A 17,013-nucleotide genomic window follows, 5' to 3' on the forward strand; every position below is an offset into this window, starting at 1 on the left:
AATCAATTTACAACCGGATTCCAATTTGGGAGCGACTCATACAAATTGAATGTTTTATAAAAAGCAAGACATTTCCAAATTATCGTTGAGCCCTAAGGGCATCAAAGTCTGTAATTTTTTAATCCAAAAGACTTCCCTCTTGAGGAGGGTTTTTGAATTGTCAGTACCCGGAGATCGTGGGACTTGTTCAATTAGTTGAAATGTGCCCAGCTTCTAATTCAATCCTTACGTCAAGAAAAGATAATGATGTTTTGTTGATGTGATATGTAAATTGAATTCTAGGATCTACTAATTTCAAAGTTTGAATGTTTGACATCAACGAGGACTCAGAATTCTTCCAGATTAGGAAAATATCATCTATAAACCTACGGAAAAAGACCAAACCTTCTTTCCACACCTCATCTGATAGTATGTAGTCGTTCTCAAATTTAGCCATGAACGTATTCGCGTAGGCAGGTGCTCCTGGAAAACCCATGGAGGTTCCATTCAGCTGTATGTATTATCTACCATCCCACGTGAAGTAGCTCAAAATTCATTAATCACATTCCAAAAGGCTGACTAAGTAGGAGGGTTAGTGATGATGGATTCAGAATTTTACAGTCAAAAAGGTACAGAACGTGTCTCAAACACAACAATATATATGGCGTTTTAAGAAGTGATTTTTTGCGCAGTTTACATTGCATCCAAGAAGCAGGTTCAGAAGATTGGATCCTGTGCACCATAGATGTGGTCGCACTATACACATCGATTCCCCATGCCAATGGATTGGAAGCTGTCGAATGGGCACTGTTGCGAGAAGAAAATTCTGAAGCACCCAAACGTTTCATCATACAGCTATTGGAGTTTTGTCTCCAAAACAGCTACTTCACACGGGATGGTAGATACTACATACAGCTGAATTGAACCTCCATGGGTTTTCCAGGAGCACCTGCCTACGCGAATACGTTCATGGCTAAAATTGAGAACGACTACATACTATCAGATGAGGTGTGGAAAGAAGGTTTGGTCTTTTTCCGTAGGTTTATAGATGATATTTTCCTAATCTGGAAGAATTCTGAGTCCTCGTTGATGTCAAACATTCAAACTTTGAAATTAGTAGATCCTAGAATTCAATTTACATATCACATCAACAAAACATCATTATCTTTTCTTGACATATGGATTGAATTAGAAGCTGGGCACATTTCAACTAGAGTGTTTAAAAAACCCACAGACAAAAACAATGCTCTGTTGTATAGTAGTTTTCATCCTCCATCATTGATAAACAAATTACCAATTTCACAGTTTTTCAGAGCAAAACGAATTTCATCCAATGATAAAGTTTGCGAAGAAACCTTTCAAGTACAAAAACTAAATTACATGAGCAGGGGATATCCTGAAAAACTTTTAGACATTTAATTGGAGAAAGTTAAAGTGATACCAAGGCAGAAATTACTGGTCAAGAAACAGAAGAAACCCAATAAGCGAATGGTGTTCATTTCAAAATATTCCACAGCATCACAAGATATTAAACGGATAATTTCTAAACGTTGGGAGATTCTAGAGACAGAAACTGATTTTGGAGTTTTATTCCAAGAAAAACCTCTGTTCGCCTTTACTCGAGCACAACATCTGAAAGAACTGCTTTCTATGAAGAAAGACTTAGCATCAACTGAATCTGCATCACCAGGAAGAGGTACAAGCAAATGTTGGAATCGCAAGAACTGCAACAATGTAATCCCAGGAGATACTTTACTACACCCAAGGACAGGGGCTAAAATTAAACTGCGAAGTAGTACCAACTGTAATTCTGAGCACTTTGTTTACATGATCAAATGCCCATGTGGGCTTCTGTACGTGGGCAAAACGGAGAGGAAGATGAAGATTCGGTTATCCGAGCACAAAAGCAGAATTTGTAACAAAAGCACCACCTCGAGTTTGGCAGCCCATTGGGTAGAACAACGGCATTCAATTGCTCAAATCGAATTCCAAATAATTGAACAAGTCCCACGATCTCCGGATACTGACAATTCAAAAACCCTCCTCAAGAGGGAAGTCTTTTGATTAAAAAAATACAGACTTTGATGCCCTTAGGGCTCAACAATAAATTGGAAATGTCTTGCTTTTTATAAAACATTCAATTTGTATGAGTCGCTCCCAAATTGGAATCCGGTTGTAAATTGATTACACACACATATTATCATAATGAGTGTTGTTTCAAAATAGATCCTGACATGTAGGAAGTATCATACACACGACACAAGACATGCTTTCTTTCATGAAATATTGCAATGCCGTTATCTCAGTGCTTTGATTGCTGCGGAATCCAGATTGGCAGGAGTTGAGTGGGAGGTTCTTTCCAAATGTGAGGAGAGTGTTTGCTTGATAGTTGTTTCTAATTATTTGACTGGGAACGGGAACAGAGCGATTGATCAGTAGTTTTTAAGTTTGCTAGGGCCTGCCAATGGTTTCTTTGATAGGAGTTGACTTCTGCATGTTTCCAGATTTAGGGAGGTGGAAACTTGCTTTCTTAACTGTCTTCTTCCAAGCCTGATTTCTCTACTGATCCAGGCCAGACGTTGTACTCTAGTCTCAGCATTTGTACTACCCTAACTTACTGCTTAGATAGTAAATCAGTTTCCAGTTGTCATAACTGCTGTGTTTTCAAAACTGGCTCGAACCATTGATCCTAGCTAGGACTCACCTTGTACTATCTCACCTGGTTTTTATATTTTAGTGATGAAGATTATGATGATCATCATTATATTTCGGTCCTTGCTGGGTCTGCACATTTTTGAAGAGTCTCTGCACTTTTTGGTCCTCTTGAGCCATATTCAGTTTTCCCCAGTCAGATTACTAGTCTTATGGAGGGCAATTTAGTGGTTCTTCTCCATTGAGTTTTCATAAGGGTCCTCCACTTCCCGTGTGCGTGTATCATGCAAACTTTACTGGTATCCCACCTCTTCCTGGCTGGTTGCATTTTTTTCAAGTTTCCTTCCGAAATGGATTGATCTAAGATGGCAGAATGTCTTTTTACCTTAACTTTCTTCTCAGAGCCACTTGCCACAAAGTGAAAAGCGACAGAGAAACATTGCTTAAAAAGTTGGTAATTTGTTGCTAAATAAACATGTATGTATGTACCGCTTGCATAGTTCAAACTAGGGGTAGGTGTACTTTTTCCAAGGGAAAAATGTATTATTATTTTCATTAAAATTATGCGTATTATGCAAACTGGCTTGGGTGACTATCTGCAAAAAAACTGTAAGCAGGGTAAGCCCATACATACAAAAGTCCAAATAGTATAATCTCTAACCAGTCTCTCCTGTGTGAAAAGTATGGAAAAAAACATAAGAAAAATAAAAAAGTACAGTAATCCAAAAGGAAAACTCAATAATCAAGATGTATGCAAAATGTCATCCGGGCCTAGCACAGATCTAAGTGAAGTACAATAAAGTGCTGAATATTGGGCACAGCCTAAAAATACCCCTACAGGTCGTTTACAAGAGTAGGTAACAATTTGATTCCTATCTTTTACTGTGGTAGTGCTCTTTGAAGTATCACGGTAATTCTTTAAAATTCCTATCCAAAGTAATTCTACTAGCAAAAGGAATTTCGAAATGTGGTTAAATAACTAGCACTGTACAACACGTGCCCCACCTGCCTACTACATCTTCTCGGTAGAACTGTGCTTCTATACCAGTTTCATCTCTAACTTCAGCTCCTAAAAAATACAATTTCATGCGCCAATGTAAGACATTATTATTATTATTTTACATTTAACTAGAGCAATACTTTCTGGATGCTAACTTATGAACATCTAAACGTTGTCTTATGTTTATCTAAGAAACTTTTTTTAATTTTATATTCCAGGTTCTCTGCTAGCTGTTGTGGTGATTTCATGTGTACTTGGCAGTGTGTTGCTCATTCTGCTGATTTCCCTTTTGATTGCATGTAATCGGTAAGTTGTTTTGGTATTTTTAATCAACATCTTCTGAGTTCCCTTGAAAGGTTGTTTTAAATGCGAGTGCTCATTAGATTCTTGGGGCGTGAAATTCAGACATCCTGGAGCTGGGATTCAAAGCAACACAGGTTGCTACAGCACATCAACTGGCCGGAAATCAAAGCTCAGATTTACAAAGGCTAGGTGCAGCAGCAAAGCGCTGCAAAGTCGCACAAAGCGACACATGGCATTTACTATCCATTACAAAAGGTGCTTTTCGCAGAGTAAAACCTACGTTTTGCTGCTGTTTGTGCATTGTGTCAAGTGGGCGTTTCTGGGGTCGCTCCCTGCAGACACCTGTAATGTTGCCCGCAGGACGGGCTCATCCAACCAGCACACACTGTAGGGGAACAGCCACCGGTGACCCTGAGAACATAATGACAGTGAGCTGGCCCAGCACCTGCGCGGGCCGTGCATATGTATGTTAATAAATAGCCCAGGGCTCTGGGCGTGGCTTGAGTATGTTGCTGGCCACTATTGCAACTCCGTGTGTCTGTGTCCCTCTGTTGTTGGTCCTGACCCCACAACACTACACTGGCGATGAGGTGGTCGCGCCACCCCGCCGCACCTCATCCACGGACCCCGCGCCTACCTCCAGTACGATCGTCGCGGGAGCACCTCCACCGTGAATCCCGGTCAGCCTGCTCCGATCCAGCAGCGCCTTCCCCCACGTGCTGCACGCCGCTGGGGAGACCGCGCTCAGCATTGTAGGCGCGTGTGCCTCCATACACCTGGTTTGCTCCTTACGGCTCCTACGCCATGTCCTGCCTGCTCCTTTCCCCGCACCGGCACTCGGCCGTGGACGGCCCGCCCCGCCCCGAGTCCGACGATCTGCACGCCGGCCGCACATGCACGCGTGCCCGGCAGTACGCCACGCTGTTTTCCGGCCCTGTGCCTGGCCCCGGAGCTCCCGGTGAGTGCGATTTAGCACACAAGTGATCAGGCGCTGCAAGTACACGCCGCATGTGCCCCACGCTGCCTCAGGGGCTCTGAGGGACGATATTGCGAACTTTGATCAGCACTCTGCACGCCCTGGCCTGCCACCAGCCAGTGGAGTACATCATAGACTGTGCCTGTATGCTAGCACTGCAGTGGGCCTAGCCTGCCTCACCTCTGGCTCAGCTGCCACATTAGTGCCCTGTTCCTCTCCTGCAGGGCGCCCACTGATACTGCCACGCGCTCCACGAGGCGCCCCAGCCGCTGTGTACTCCCACCAAATTCACCTGCCACGCCGCCTGACGGTCGCAACTTCCGCTGGCTGCCACCCGTGGACCTCCTCTTGGGTCCCGCCCCCTACCTTCACACCCGGCCACCAGCATAAGCCTGACACGCCCGAAGAGAGTCAGAGAAGGTGGTCCACCCAGAAACTACGCCTCAATGCGCGACGCCATTACCGCGTAATTTGAGCCGTTCGCCAGCCCCGACTATGAGCGGTTCTTGCTCCGTCAAGCCTCCAGCTTCCGGAAGAATCGGTGGATGTGTTCTACGCAAGGTTGAAGGAGCTCAGGGGCACGTGCACCCTCCCGGATGAAGACGATGAAGTTCCTCGAATCTATAAGAACATGTTCTGCAGGAGAACAACATGCCAATGATGGATATCTTGACACTCGGACGCTCCAAAGAACTGTCGAAGGCCAGAGCTGCGCATATTGACCCTGAACCTGCCACCTCTGTCAAGACGGAACCGGTGTGCGCTATTCAGGCCGACTCAGCAGAGACGCGCCCAAAATCCTCCAGGCAATCGTAATCCAGGTCCGCCCAATCTTCACGCGGCCGCCCTTGCGGATGGTGTGGCGGCCCCACACCCCATGATGGAGCCTGCCCAGCGCAAAGCAAAACCTGCAGCACGTGCGGGAAAGTGAACCACTTCTCAAAAGTGTGCCGGTCAGTGCCGAGGAGGAAGCAAAACGGCCCACCACGGAGAGTGCGAGCAGTGGAACTGACTCCCAGCAGTTCTGCCAGCAGTGACATGAACAACGATGAAGCCGACACAGCCACCGTCCATGTGGTCAGAATGCTGAACACCCTCTCAGCTGCGCAACCTGCAGCGCCGATGTGCACCGTCAATGTGCAGGACCAGGCAGTGGCTGCACTAATCGACACGGGGGCCACCATCAACCTCATGGCTGCCAGCGTATACAGAGCCTTGCCGAACCCTCCGACGCTTCGCCCCACCCGAGTGCAGGTCTACGCCTATGGCACCAGGCATCCACTTCGGCTGTGCGGAGTGTTCCAGGCCGAGCTCTCCCATGATGCTGCCAGCCAATGTGCCAAAGTGTACGTTTCACAAGAGGGCTCAGGATTCCTGCTGCGTTGTAATATGGCGCAAGAACTCAGTCTGATCCACTTCGCCCTCACAGTCCGGGCCAATGACCTTGACCACCTGCTGCAAGGCTACACTAACCTATTCGATGGGATCGGGTGTCTAAAAGACCCTCCACCATGAGAAATGTGAGTTCCTACGCAGGGACATCAGTTTTTTTGGATACCGGTTCTCCGACCAAGGGATAGGCCCAGACCAGGACAAGGTGAAGGACATTCAAGACGCCCCCGCTCCAACGTCAGTGACTGGTGTCCACAGCTTCCTGGGCATGGTCACGTACTGCGGGCGTTTCATCAAAAACTTGTCGGGCCTGACCGGACCCCTCTGTGACCTCACCAACACCACCAGCTACTGGGTGTGGGAAGCAGCACCGGAGGAGGAGGCATTCCGGAAAACTAAAACCGCACTCTCCGCAGACACAACCCTGGCGTACTTTGACCCCCGGCATGAGTCGCAACTGGTGGTAGATGCCAGCCCAACAGGTCTTGGGGCTGTTCTAGCTCAACAGCAAGCCTGCGGCGAATGGGCCCCGTCGCCTACGCAAGCAGAACCCTCACACCTACAGAGCAGCGCTACTCGCAAATCGAAAAGGAGGCCATCGCGATCCTATGGGGGTGCCGCCACTTCCACATCTACCTGAACGGACACCCCTTTGTGGTGATCACAGATCACAAGCCCCTCATCCCTCTGTTCCAAGGATCATCATCAAGTCCTCCACCTCGGATAGAGAAGTGGGTACTACAACTTCAAGAATTCCAGTTTACTGTTGAGTACCGCCCAGGCACTCGGAACCCGTCCGACTTCTTGTCTCGACACGCTCGTCCCCTCACAGAGCCGGAAGCAGCCGAAGCTACGGCCACAGAAGAGTTCGTCAGTATGATCATTGAGAGGTCTCAACCCCTCCCGATTTCCCTGGATGAAGTAATAGGAGCCACGAAAGACGACGACTGTCTCCAGATCGCAATCCAGGCCCTTGCCTCAGGAGACTGGAACCCCCTTCAAAGCCCAACCTCGTTCCGCACCCCAGAAGCGCAGGCCACGCTAAAGGCGCTATATCAAGTGCGAAATGAGTTGTCAGTTTCAGCAGGAGGCTGCCTCTTGAGAGGTCCACGTCTTGTGCTGCCTGAGCGCCTGACCCAGCAAGCGGCCTTCCTGGCACATGGAGTGCACCAGGGCATTGTAAAGTCAAAAAAACGGCTTTGCTGCAAAGTCTGGTTCCCAGGTTTGGACCGGCAAGTGGAGGACATTCTTCAACGGTGCCAGGCGTGTCTAGCGACTAGCCTTCCGAACCGTCCGGCGCCAGTGATCACAGAAGATGGCCTGTCATCCCCATGGGAACGAGCCAGCGCCGACTTCGGCAGCCTCCCAGGTGGAAAATACATGTTGGTGGTCGAGGATGATCTCTCACGCTACCCGAAAGTGGAAATTCTGACTTCCACTGCAGCTTCGGAAGTCATACCCAAACTGGAGAAAATAATAGCCACAATGGCCTCTTTGGCGAGCTACGCACAGACAATGGCCCACCCTTTACCAGTACGGAACTGTCTGAATACCTGATATCCCACCGGATCAAGCACCGCCGAGTAACCCCCAGGTGGCCTCAAGCAAACGGGGAAGTGGAACGGCTGATGCGCACGCTAAACAAGACAATCCAGATAGCTCTTGCCGACGGCCAAGCCCTAGAACTGGCGCTCTATCAGTTCATCCGGGAGTATCGGCTAACTCCCCACTGCACTACAGGCATTCCCCCGATCCGCCTCTGTTTCGGAAGAACCATGACGGACACCATCCTGCACCACCCTGCATGGGCAGCGTCTCCGACCCCTCCAAACCAATCAATGGAGCGAAGAACCAAGACCAACCAAGACGCGTCCCGAAGGAGGAGAGCCCAGGATAGCCCCCTTGCTGTCGGTGACCGGGTGCTGGTGCGAGATCGCCACCCAGGCGGCAAGTTCCGGATGCCTTTTGAGGTTACTCCATGGACCGTGACCGGAGTCATAGGCACCATGGTCACCGCCTCACGAGGAGGAGAGAAAGTCACAAGGAACGTCTCGTTTTTCAAGAAAGTCCCGCTGGATAGCCTCGAAGAACTCTCAACACCGGACGAGCCCGACAATGGAAGTCCCAGAGACTTGTCGGAAGAAAGAGAAGGTTACGGCCCTCGCCCAACCCAGAGCGGCAGGAGCAGCCTAACCACCCCAGAGCCGGAATTTTCGTCGCAGCCCAGTGCGAGCAGCAACCAAGAGACCACGAGGCGGCCAGCTCGGAAGACCTGTTACAGACCCCTCCGGCCAGGGACAGTCAGAGCCGGTACAACCTGCGGCCCCATCCGAGACCATCCCAGAGGTACCAAGATTTTGTTGCCCGCTGCCAGCTGTGGTGAACTGGCGAGACGACCCTCCTGGGCAAACCAAGTAAGACTGCTCCATAAGTTGAAATCACAGAGACTGAGAAATGTTTAGTTGAAAAGTTTGCATACATGAGCTGTTTATCATGTTTTTGTATTTTGGGCAAAGGAGGAATGTAATGTTGCCCGCAGGACGGGCTCATCCAACCAGCACACACTGTAGGGGGATAGCCACCGGTGACCCCGAGAACGTAATGACAGTCAGCTGGCCCAGCGCCTGCGCGGGCCGTGCGCACGTATGTTAATAAATAGCCCAGGGCTCTGGGCGTGGCTTGAGTACGTTGCTGGCCACTAATGCAACTCCGTGTGTCTGTGTCCCTCTGTTGTTGGCCCTGACCCCACAACACTACAACACCCATAGGTTTGGGCGGAAAGCGCTATCTTCTAAAATAGCCAGACTGAGATTAGCAAAAAATGCTAATGTTTACTTAAAGCAGATGTAAATAAGAGGAATATGTTAATGTCCCCCCCTCAAAAAAAAACCATATTACATGTGTGCTTACATGCATAGGATGCATCCAATGCACATGATCCTTCTAAGTTTTTCAAGGCACAGGAATTTGTAATGGAAGGGTGTCTTTCGGTACAGATCCTATGCTAGACAGCACACTTTCATCTGCCGAGAGGCTGTGCAGCATGCAAACAGCCTTATTGGAGCGCATGGGGTGACAGCAGCAGCACGACAGTCCTATTAGATATGGCTCTGGGTTGTGTTTTCCCTATTGCCTAGTACGTGAAAAATTATTAAATCTGCACCTCTATGTTTCGCACAGATTGTTCTATAATATTTAGAAATATGGTAGCCTCAACATTTGTAAATATTAATTGTGTGTACTGCTTTTGAATACCATCCAAATGCCCTGGCCGAATCGCATATATTCTATTATGGGAAATTTACAATATTGACAGAAATTGTTAGGAATCGGTCACCTTTCAAAACTCATTTGAAGTTTAGATAAATTACTTATAATTGTGAATGACGTACTAGTAATACATGACGAGGAGCAGGAACAGCTTAAGGATTTTGGGGGTCCTGGGCCAAGCATATTTTGTAGTCCCCATTCGGAACAGTTTTAAATTTATGATACAATTTCAGCTCTTGCATGCCCTCTTTGGCCAGGTCACTAACACTGCACAGGAACACTCGTCCAAATTCTAAATGTGTTTTCATTTACCATTCAGGGACAGTGATGTGTGTTTTCAGTATTGTAATATTGGAGCAGCTCACTAATATTACTGTAAATAATCTCTGCGACCCACTACAATTTCTCATTAAATGAACTTTTTAATGGATGTTTCATGGTGTTGAAAAAGATAAACACAACATTTCTGTACATGTCTGAAATAGAGTCCCACACATTGGCATACACGAAAATGATTTTTTAAAACAATCTATGTTTAAAAATAATTCAAGGTCCTCAGGGCAGGACTGTGAGAAGAACAGAGACAGATCTATCGCCCCCCCTTAAAAGTCTGGGACCCTGGGCCAGAGCCCACTTTGCCCTTGCCTGAAAACATTTCTGACAAGGAGTTCGTATTAAGTAGAGTCAGTGCACCAATGGCAAGTTTTTTTTTTAATGTTCTTCTTACTGTGTTAAAATGAATGGTCCTGATAAAAAAAATGTTCTGCACACAGTAGATAAAAAGTTAAGCAAACAACTAGTCTGTGGGCATAATCCCCAAATACTCGTTCATGAAATCGGTTTTGCAGACATAGTCACCCTTAAATGGATCTTCGAATCAGGCACAGGTTTTTGGATGTACCACTGGAATGTTAAGTGACTATTCCCATGGTCTTCCTATTCCCACTTAGGATTTCTACATATCCTACATTTGCGGCACAGATTTACTAACTTTTCACACACCTAGGCGCAGCAACCAAAGCTACTGTGCTGCACTGTGTGAAAGGGAGAGGCCAGAACAGCACCACGTTTAGTAAGATTCGCGCTGTTTTCCTCTCTCCCTGCACTGGCATACTTGAAGCTGCCATGCACCAACGCACACACCCTTGCAGCATGGTGCAAGGGTGTGTGCGTTCTATCAAGCGTAGGCTTTGTATAAGAAAGGGACACTTCCAGTACAAAAGCTAAGCTTTGTTACTTTTCACACATAATATGTGTGCTGTACAGTGCAGCACTCATGCAAAGTTGGTAAATTGTGGAGAGTTTTACAGCTTGCTCTCCGCTTACACCAGGATTATGTTTTTGGTGTAAATGGGTTTGCATTACAAAAGTAACACAAACCTGGCGCAAACTGTTACTAAATCTGGGTCCTGGAGAATGGGCGGTGCAAACACACTTTTCTCCATGGGGAAACATTTTTACCACTAAAGGAAGCTCTTTCCCTACACCCGCTATCTGAGTTTAATCCATTCTTCTGCCCAATCTCCAACCACTTCTAAGGAAGAAAGGAGATGGATCAAAGTTTGAGAAAATCCTCAAATGTGCATGTTAGTGAGTGTTACCAACACTTCCAAGGCAAACCATGTCCTGGAAGGCCCTTCCCACACCTATTTCTCCACACTCATGGCAGAGAAATCCGCAGTAGCAAATGCCTTTACTCCTACCAGAAATCCCTTTGTGATTTCCTGGCAGGTTAGGTAAAAGTTTTTTCATCCATAAACTTAAATTTGTGAATAGACCCCTTTTGTTTATTCACATTTCATCCTACTGGTTTGTACAGCATGGTGTTCAGTGAATAACTTAAAAAAAACATGTAAATGTAACTCTGACGTAGATTTTGTCAAGCTACAAACTGTTTTCCTCACCCGGAAAATATTCTCCAGGCGATGGAAACATTTTAAATGTGAAAATTAACATATCTGCTAAATTTATTCCTGATTATTAGTGGAGAATGAATACTTGTGAATTTATATCACTTGCATAGATTATCATGAGTAGTGCTGTGGATTTTTGCGAATGTCGAAAAAGTCAAAATCCTAAATTATAGGACTTTTAATCTATGACATTCTCAATTTTTCTCCAGGGTACACCAAGGGTACTAAAATAGTGCAAACGTAAAGAGCTACTGTACATGAAATGTAGTGTTTTTTGTTATTTAGCATGGAGGAGAAGGACCGGTGTAATCCTCTACGAGATTTGGAAAACAGACCTCGAATAGAGCTCAAGGGGCAACAAATCAGTCTTCATACTGCCTAGGATAGACAATAAATCGAAAGAGGGGAATTTTATTTGACTAAAGCTACTAGTTAATTTTGATTAAGAAAAGGCAAGAGAAAATTACAGTATTGGGTATTAGCTCCTAACAACAAATGAAAAGGCCAGAAAGCTTTTTAACTCGCTTGGTAGTTGCAAGTAACAAAACACATTTACATGTATTTATAATATATTATCTCAAAAGTGTTCATCATTAGTTATAATTATCAGTAAAATATTACTTTCGAGATTTCTCCCAGTCACAAAGCAGAAATATGCGAATACTGTGAGGGAAAAGGATACATGAGTTAGCTGTTGCTGTTTGGTAGGTAAAAAGCAAACCTGGAGAAATTTGACTCAGACATAAGATATGGGGGCACAAATAGATTAACTAGAATCCTTCCAAATTTAAAATCTGGCCACGCATCATGCGTGACAGAAAATGGAGAGAAGATTGTTGCCAAGAGGCATGTCTTGTGACAGAGGTTGCTCATTTTAGTGAATTGCTATAATAACCATCCTCATAGAGCAGACTGTGACCCATCATTCAATGAGGATTACAAAAAAAGAAAAAAGAAATTCACTTCATGTAATTTTTGCAGGTCAAAGGCAGTGCCAAAGGAATCCTATGAGCATGAAACCTACTTGATGTGGCCAAAGAAAGACGTTCCAAAAATCCCTAGAGTGACTATGAATCTGGATTCAGCACAGCTGGACTACGGCAGTAAGAACGTCCTTGTGGACAATGAAATGAGCAATGGAACTACAGTAAGCTTTAAAACATTGTAATTCCTCAGTATATGAGTTGAGAGGGCTGTAACCGTGCCATTGGAGCTATGCAAGATTGGGTTTTAAACTCCACAGAAGTTTGCATTTGTCTCTATTTTCTTTTGAAAGATTGGAAATAGCCTAACATTTGCACGTGTAGCCACATTCGTCATGTAAAAGAGTGTTCTTTACCGAAAGTAATACAATGGAATGTAAGAAAGATCTTGGTATTTTGGCCAAGCCGGGAGGTCATGTGCATAAAACTGAACTTATTCTGCCAAAATGATCTCCATCTCCTGTTGCGGCGGCTCTAACATAAAACCCTTCCAATATATCACTAATCCAGGAAAACACTCTTATTATTTACTCATTGGTGGGGCCCATAACACCATGAAACACACACACTCTCCCACAGTTCCTGAATCAGTGATGAGTGAACGAGCTGCAAGACATAAGATTATCTTATACAATAACTATATACATTATATACATTGAAATTTCATAATTGTCAGTTCCAAAAACATCGAGGTACTCTGCTATTTGGTCGATGGACCAACTAGTAGGAATCAGTTGATGGCAATTAAGTCCTGCTCAATCACAGATTAAAAACTTCAACATTTCTTTGTCATGCCTTTTTATTCTAATAACCACAGACTCGAGTTTAAAATTCATAAGATTTTATCTATATTCATTTCAAGAGAAAATTTAAATTGCGTACATTTTATTAGACATATTCAATTTTAAGCATTATTTCAATACATGTAAGCACAGGAAATTAGAATACGGAAAATACTCATTACCCCTTGGCCATAGGGCGATGATGAAAATGGTTCACCAGAACATGAACCGCAGATCACAGGATGTGTTCTCAAGCTGACTGTCTGTCCCTCTAACCTCCTCGGACGCATCCCTCCAGAGATAGAATTCCCGCGACGGTCTCGTTCCTTTTCCCCATCAGAGTTCAAAGTCCAAAATGTTCAAAGTCTCTTGCACCATGAAAGAAAATCGTCTCAACTGACAGCATGTCTTGCTGAGCAAAGGTGCGAAAAATAAAAGCCATACCTCGTCATAAGCACACGCTCTTTTATACCCTTTCACAAACTTTCTATACCGAAAATTGAAACTTTTAGCGGCTACATCCACTTCGGATTGGTCCATTGGAGGGGTGGTGATGGTCACCTCATGTCCTCCTTGCTCCAGTTTGCAAAGTCCTTCCTCATTCTAAGGTTTCATATGACTTCATAAAATATTCACATTTACACTTTATTACACTATTTGTAACATTCTCTTGAAGTCATGAAATTTTCATCCTCTGGAACTCAGTTTCTATATCTGTTCCCATGCTTTTTAGAATAGTCTCTTTGGCACACCTCCTGTTGCAGGCCAGTCTGGCCTTGACATCTCTCACTCCTGGCATAGGCCATGCACTCGTGACTGAACATTCAATCTGCTCATGCGCGGGGGCCATCTTTATTTTCTGTGTGCCATCGCATTTAACATCAGCCATTTTCAGAGAAGGCCGATCAGGCCCGAATGGGAACTAGTATGAAAGTAAACATAATAGAAATTAGATATAGAAAATATGCCCTTCTGTTTACCGCCCACGATTCTAATTACCCTTATTAGGTATTACCTATCAAAAGCAACATTTAAAGCGATCTTACTTACCATCTGCATTTTATACCACAATATAATTCTACTACAGACACAAATACATGCAATTTACTCTTTATTTCTACGTAATCACAAACCTATGTTAGTTCGATTCACATTTCATTAATAAATTAGATTTTTGCAAATAGCAGTTTTCCCACGTGTAGTGTCAAAATAAAAAGGTGCATTTGTTGATTAGTTTACATGCTTCACACAATTAATATTATTAAAGTTATGAGGTCATTAACTTCGAAGGGGGTACACAAAATTTTGTATTTCCCCTGTTCCATCCTCCCTTCAGGGGCAATTTGTTGACAGAACCGAGGTATAATCATAGGCACTCCATATGGTGGAGCAGACATATTGTGGGTCCTATCCGGTCAGCATGCTTCATTGCACAGCGACACCCCTTCGACCGCAATTTCCCTTAGCAGTTGCCCTATCTGACAAACAATGGTTTCTGATTTATACTTCTAACTGCAGGTTACTCACCATTAGAACATCCCCAAGCACCAGACTGCATCCAGAATATTTTTCTGCATAGCCCTTGTAAGCCGGTAGGGGACTTTGTGCGGCTCTGCATCAATCTGCATCAACTAGGTTGTGCTCTGGACATGATGACTGGGGACGCATATAGCGCCAGCCAAGTGCTGTGACGTGATTTCTTTCTTTCTGTGTCTTCATATGCAGATTCGGAGCCAGCTCCTACCCTTTTCTCATCAGTTTTTTTTCTGTATTCCTTTGCAGTGTGCTGGGGGGCCTGTCCCCACCTAAAACTACCTAGTATAAAGCTAGTAGAGACTGTCGCAAGCATTTGCCTGTGACAGATCCCCATGAAGTGTGTTAGTGTGTTTGGTGTTTTAGTTAGAGCAACATTTCCAAGTCATGTGAGGAGTGTGCCATTACCCAGAAGGGTATCTGGGATCGTAAAGCTAATTTGTATATCATTAAACACCACAGAAAGTCCCATAAGCTCTCCTCCCTCTCGAAGTTGAGGACCCAAGTGAAATCATACCGTGCAAACAAAAATGGCGATCTAGCTTGGCAACTGTTCCTGCACTGAAGATTTCGTAGACACTGCAAATGTCAGGGATCAGTTTGAATTCCAAAAGGTTCTCAAGAGGCCATCAGAAGATGTCACCATTATGTGCAGTAACGGACGAGGGTGCCAAATGACCAGGGCACTAAATCAAAATGCAAAACAGTGGTTGCTTGTGGCATAGTTGAAATTATGAATCACAATTTATTATTCAATAAATGATTCAGATGACAATGTATAACAATGCAATTAAAACATTATAAGGACCTATTAGAGGTAACACTAAGCCATTCAACTGTTATATATGCAGAACATTGAAGGCATCTTGGCCATGCCTAGTGCCCAAGAGATCAACCAACGTATAAAGGTTAGACGAGGACAGTAAAGACGTGTGTAAAATAGAAAGGGCAATGGCTTAAAACAACACTTGCCTTGATTTGTTTAATTTCATTGATAAGCATCAACCATAAGAAATTCATTCAGAATTATTCCATTTAACCTTGAATTCAACGGCATTTCGACCTGTGACAATTTGGATGGACAGCCAGCATCAGGTCAAGGAGTTTCAGAAAAAAAAAGTTACAGTCAGGAGAACTAGCAAGAAAATGTGTTGATGTTGCTGGAGAAAAGGGCAATGCTATCAAAACCGAAGATAAAGTATGGTCAGGTCTGTACTCGTTTGTATTTCATGTAAACAAATTATCAGGGGAATAACAGCTAATAGACTTAAAAGACCTCAGTTTGGGTCAATAATCCTAGCTTTTACCATGCGGTGCTCCGGTGCTCATGACGAGATGAGCCCGTCATGAGCCGTGGAACGCTCAGGTGCGGGGAGAATTCCCCTGCTGTGCTGAGCGTTCCACGGGAGCCGGTGCACCTGTGACGAGCTCAGCTTGTCATGAGCACAGGAGCGCCGTGCCTCATGACGAGCTGAGCTCGCCATGAGCATGCGGGCGCTGTGCACGCCCCCCTGCCCCCCAGCACAGCGGGGGAATTACCCCCACAGCGAAGGGGCTCACAGCATATTACACTCTGCAGATCTGCATACATATATGAATATGTACACTGAACTGATCTGCACCATAGGAGAGGAGAGGAGCTGGCCTAAACAGCTAGGGCTCTCGACCTCGTAATTGGGTTTGAGCCTCGGCACTGACGTTGAACACCCTGTGAGTCTGAAGAAATCACTTAATCTCCCCGTGCCTACCAAAAATGATTGTGTCCTCATGTAAGGCAACTGGTGCTATGAAAAGCGCTCTGATACCCGGCACCTTCGGGTCAAGTTTGCGCTATATAAAACTCCGTAAAAAAAATATAGCATTGGGAGCCAGAATGCACCATATAATTTTGAGTTCATGATTCCAATTTAAAAGGAGAGAACAGCTTCAATAGTGGTGAATCTTTAGAATTTCGACGACAGGGATTCTATATCCCTAGTATTCCAGTGGTGATAACCAAAGATGCCAGGTCGGGGTTGTAGAGCAGTTTTGGGTGGAAGAACAGCTCAGGGTGTGTGTTCCATGCAGGAAAGAACACTCTCCCTCCTCCAAGTGGATAGAAGTGTTCACAGTCTGGGAAGCCCTTCACGTTTTTCATAGAGAGATTGAAGGCACAAATCTAGTCATCACAACAGGCAATGTGGTAACCATGTCTTATCCGAACCAACATGTCTGTCAGTCAGATGGTTCT

General features: G+C 45.0%; 1 protein-coding gene across 1 annotated transcript in view; it reads left to right on the forward strand.

The window, feature by feature from the left end:
* Nucleotides 1–17,013, forward strand: part of LOC144755781 (uncharacterized) — a 548,432-nt gene that overhangs the window by 471,214 nt on the left and 60,205 nt on the right. The window contains exons 10-11 of the mRNA XM_078645019.1: nt 3,850–3,937; nt 12,467–12,632. Of these exons, the coding sequence (XP_078501145.1) occupies nt 3,850–3,937; nt 12,467–12,632 (254 nt within the window). The remainder of the gene's footprint in view (nt 1–3,849; nt 3,938–12,466; nt 12,633–17,013) is intronic.

Source organism: Lissotriton helveticus, chromosome 5_1 (assembly GCF_964261635.1).
Source record: "Lissotriton helveticus chromosome 5_1, aLisHel1.1, whole genome shotgun sequence".
NCBI lineage: Eukaryota > Metazoa > Chordata > Amphibia > Caudata > Salamandridae > Lissotriton > Lissotriton helveticus.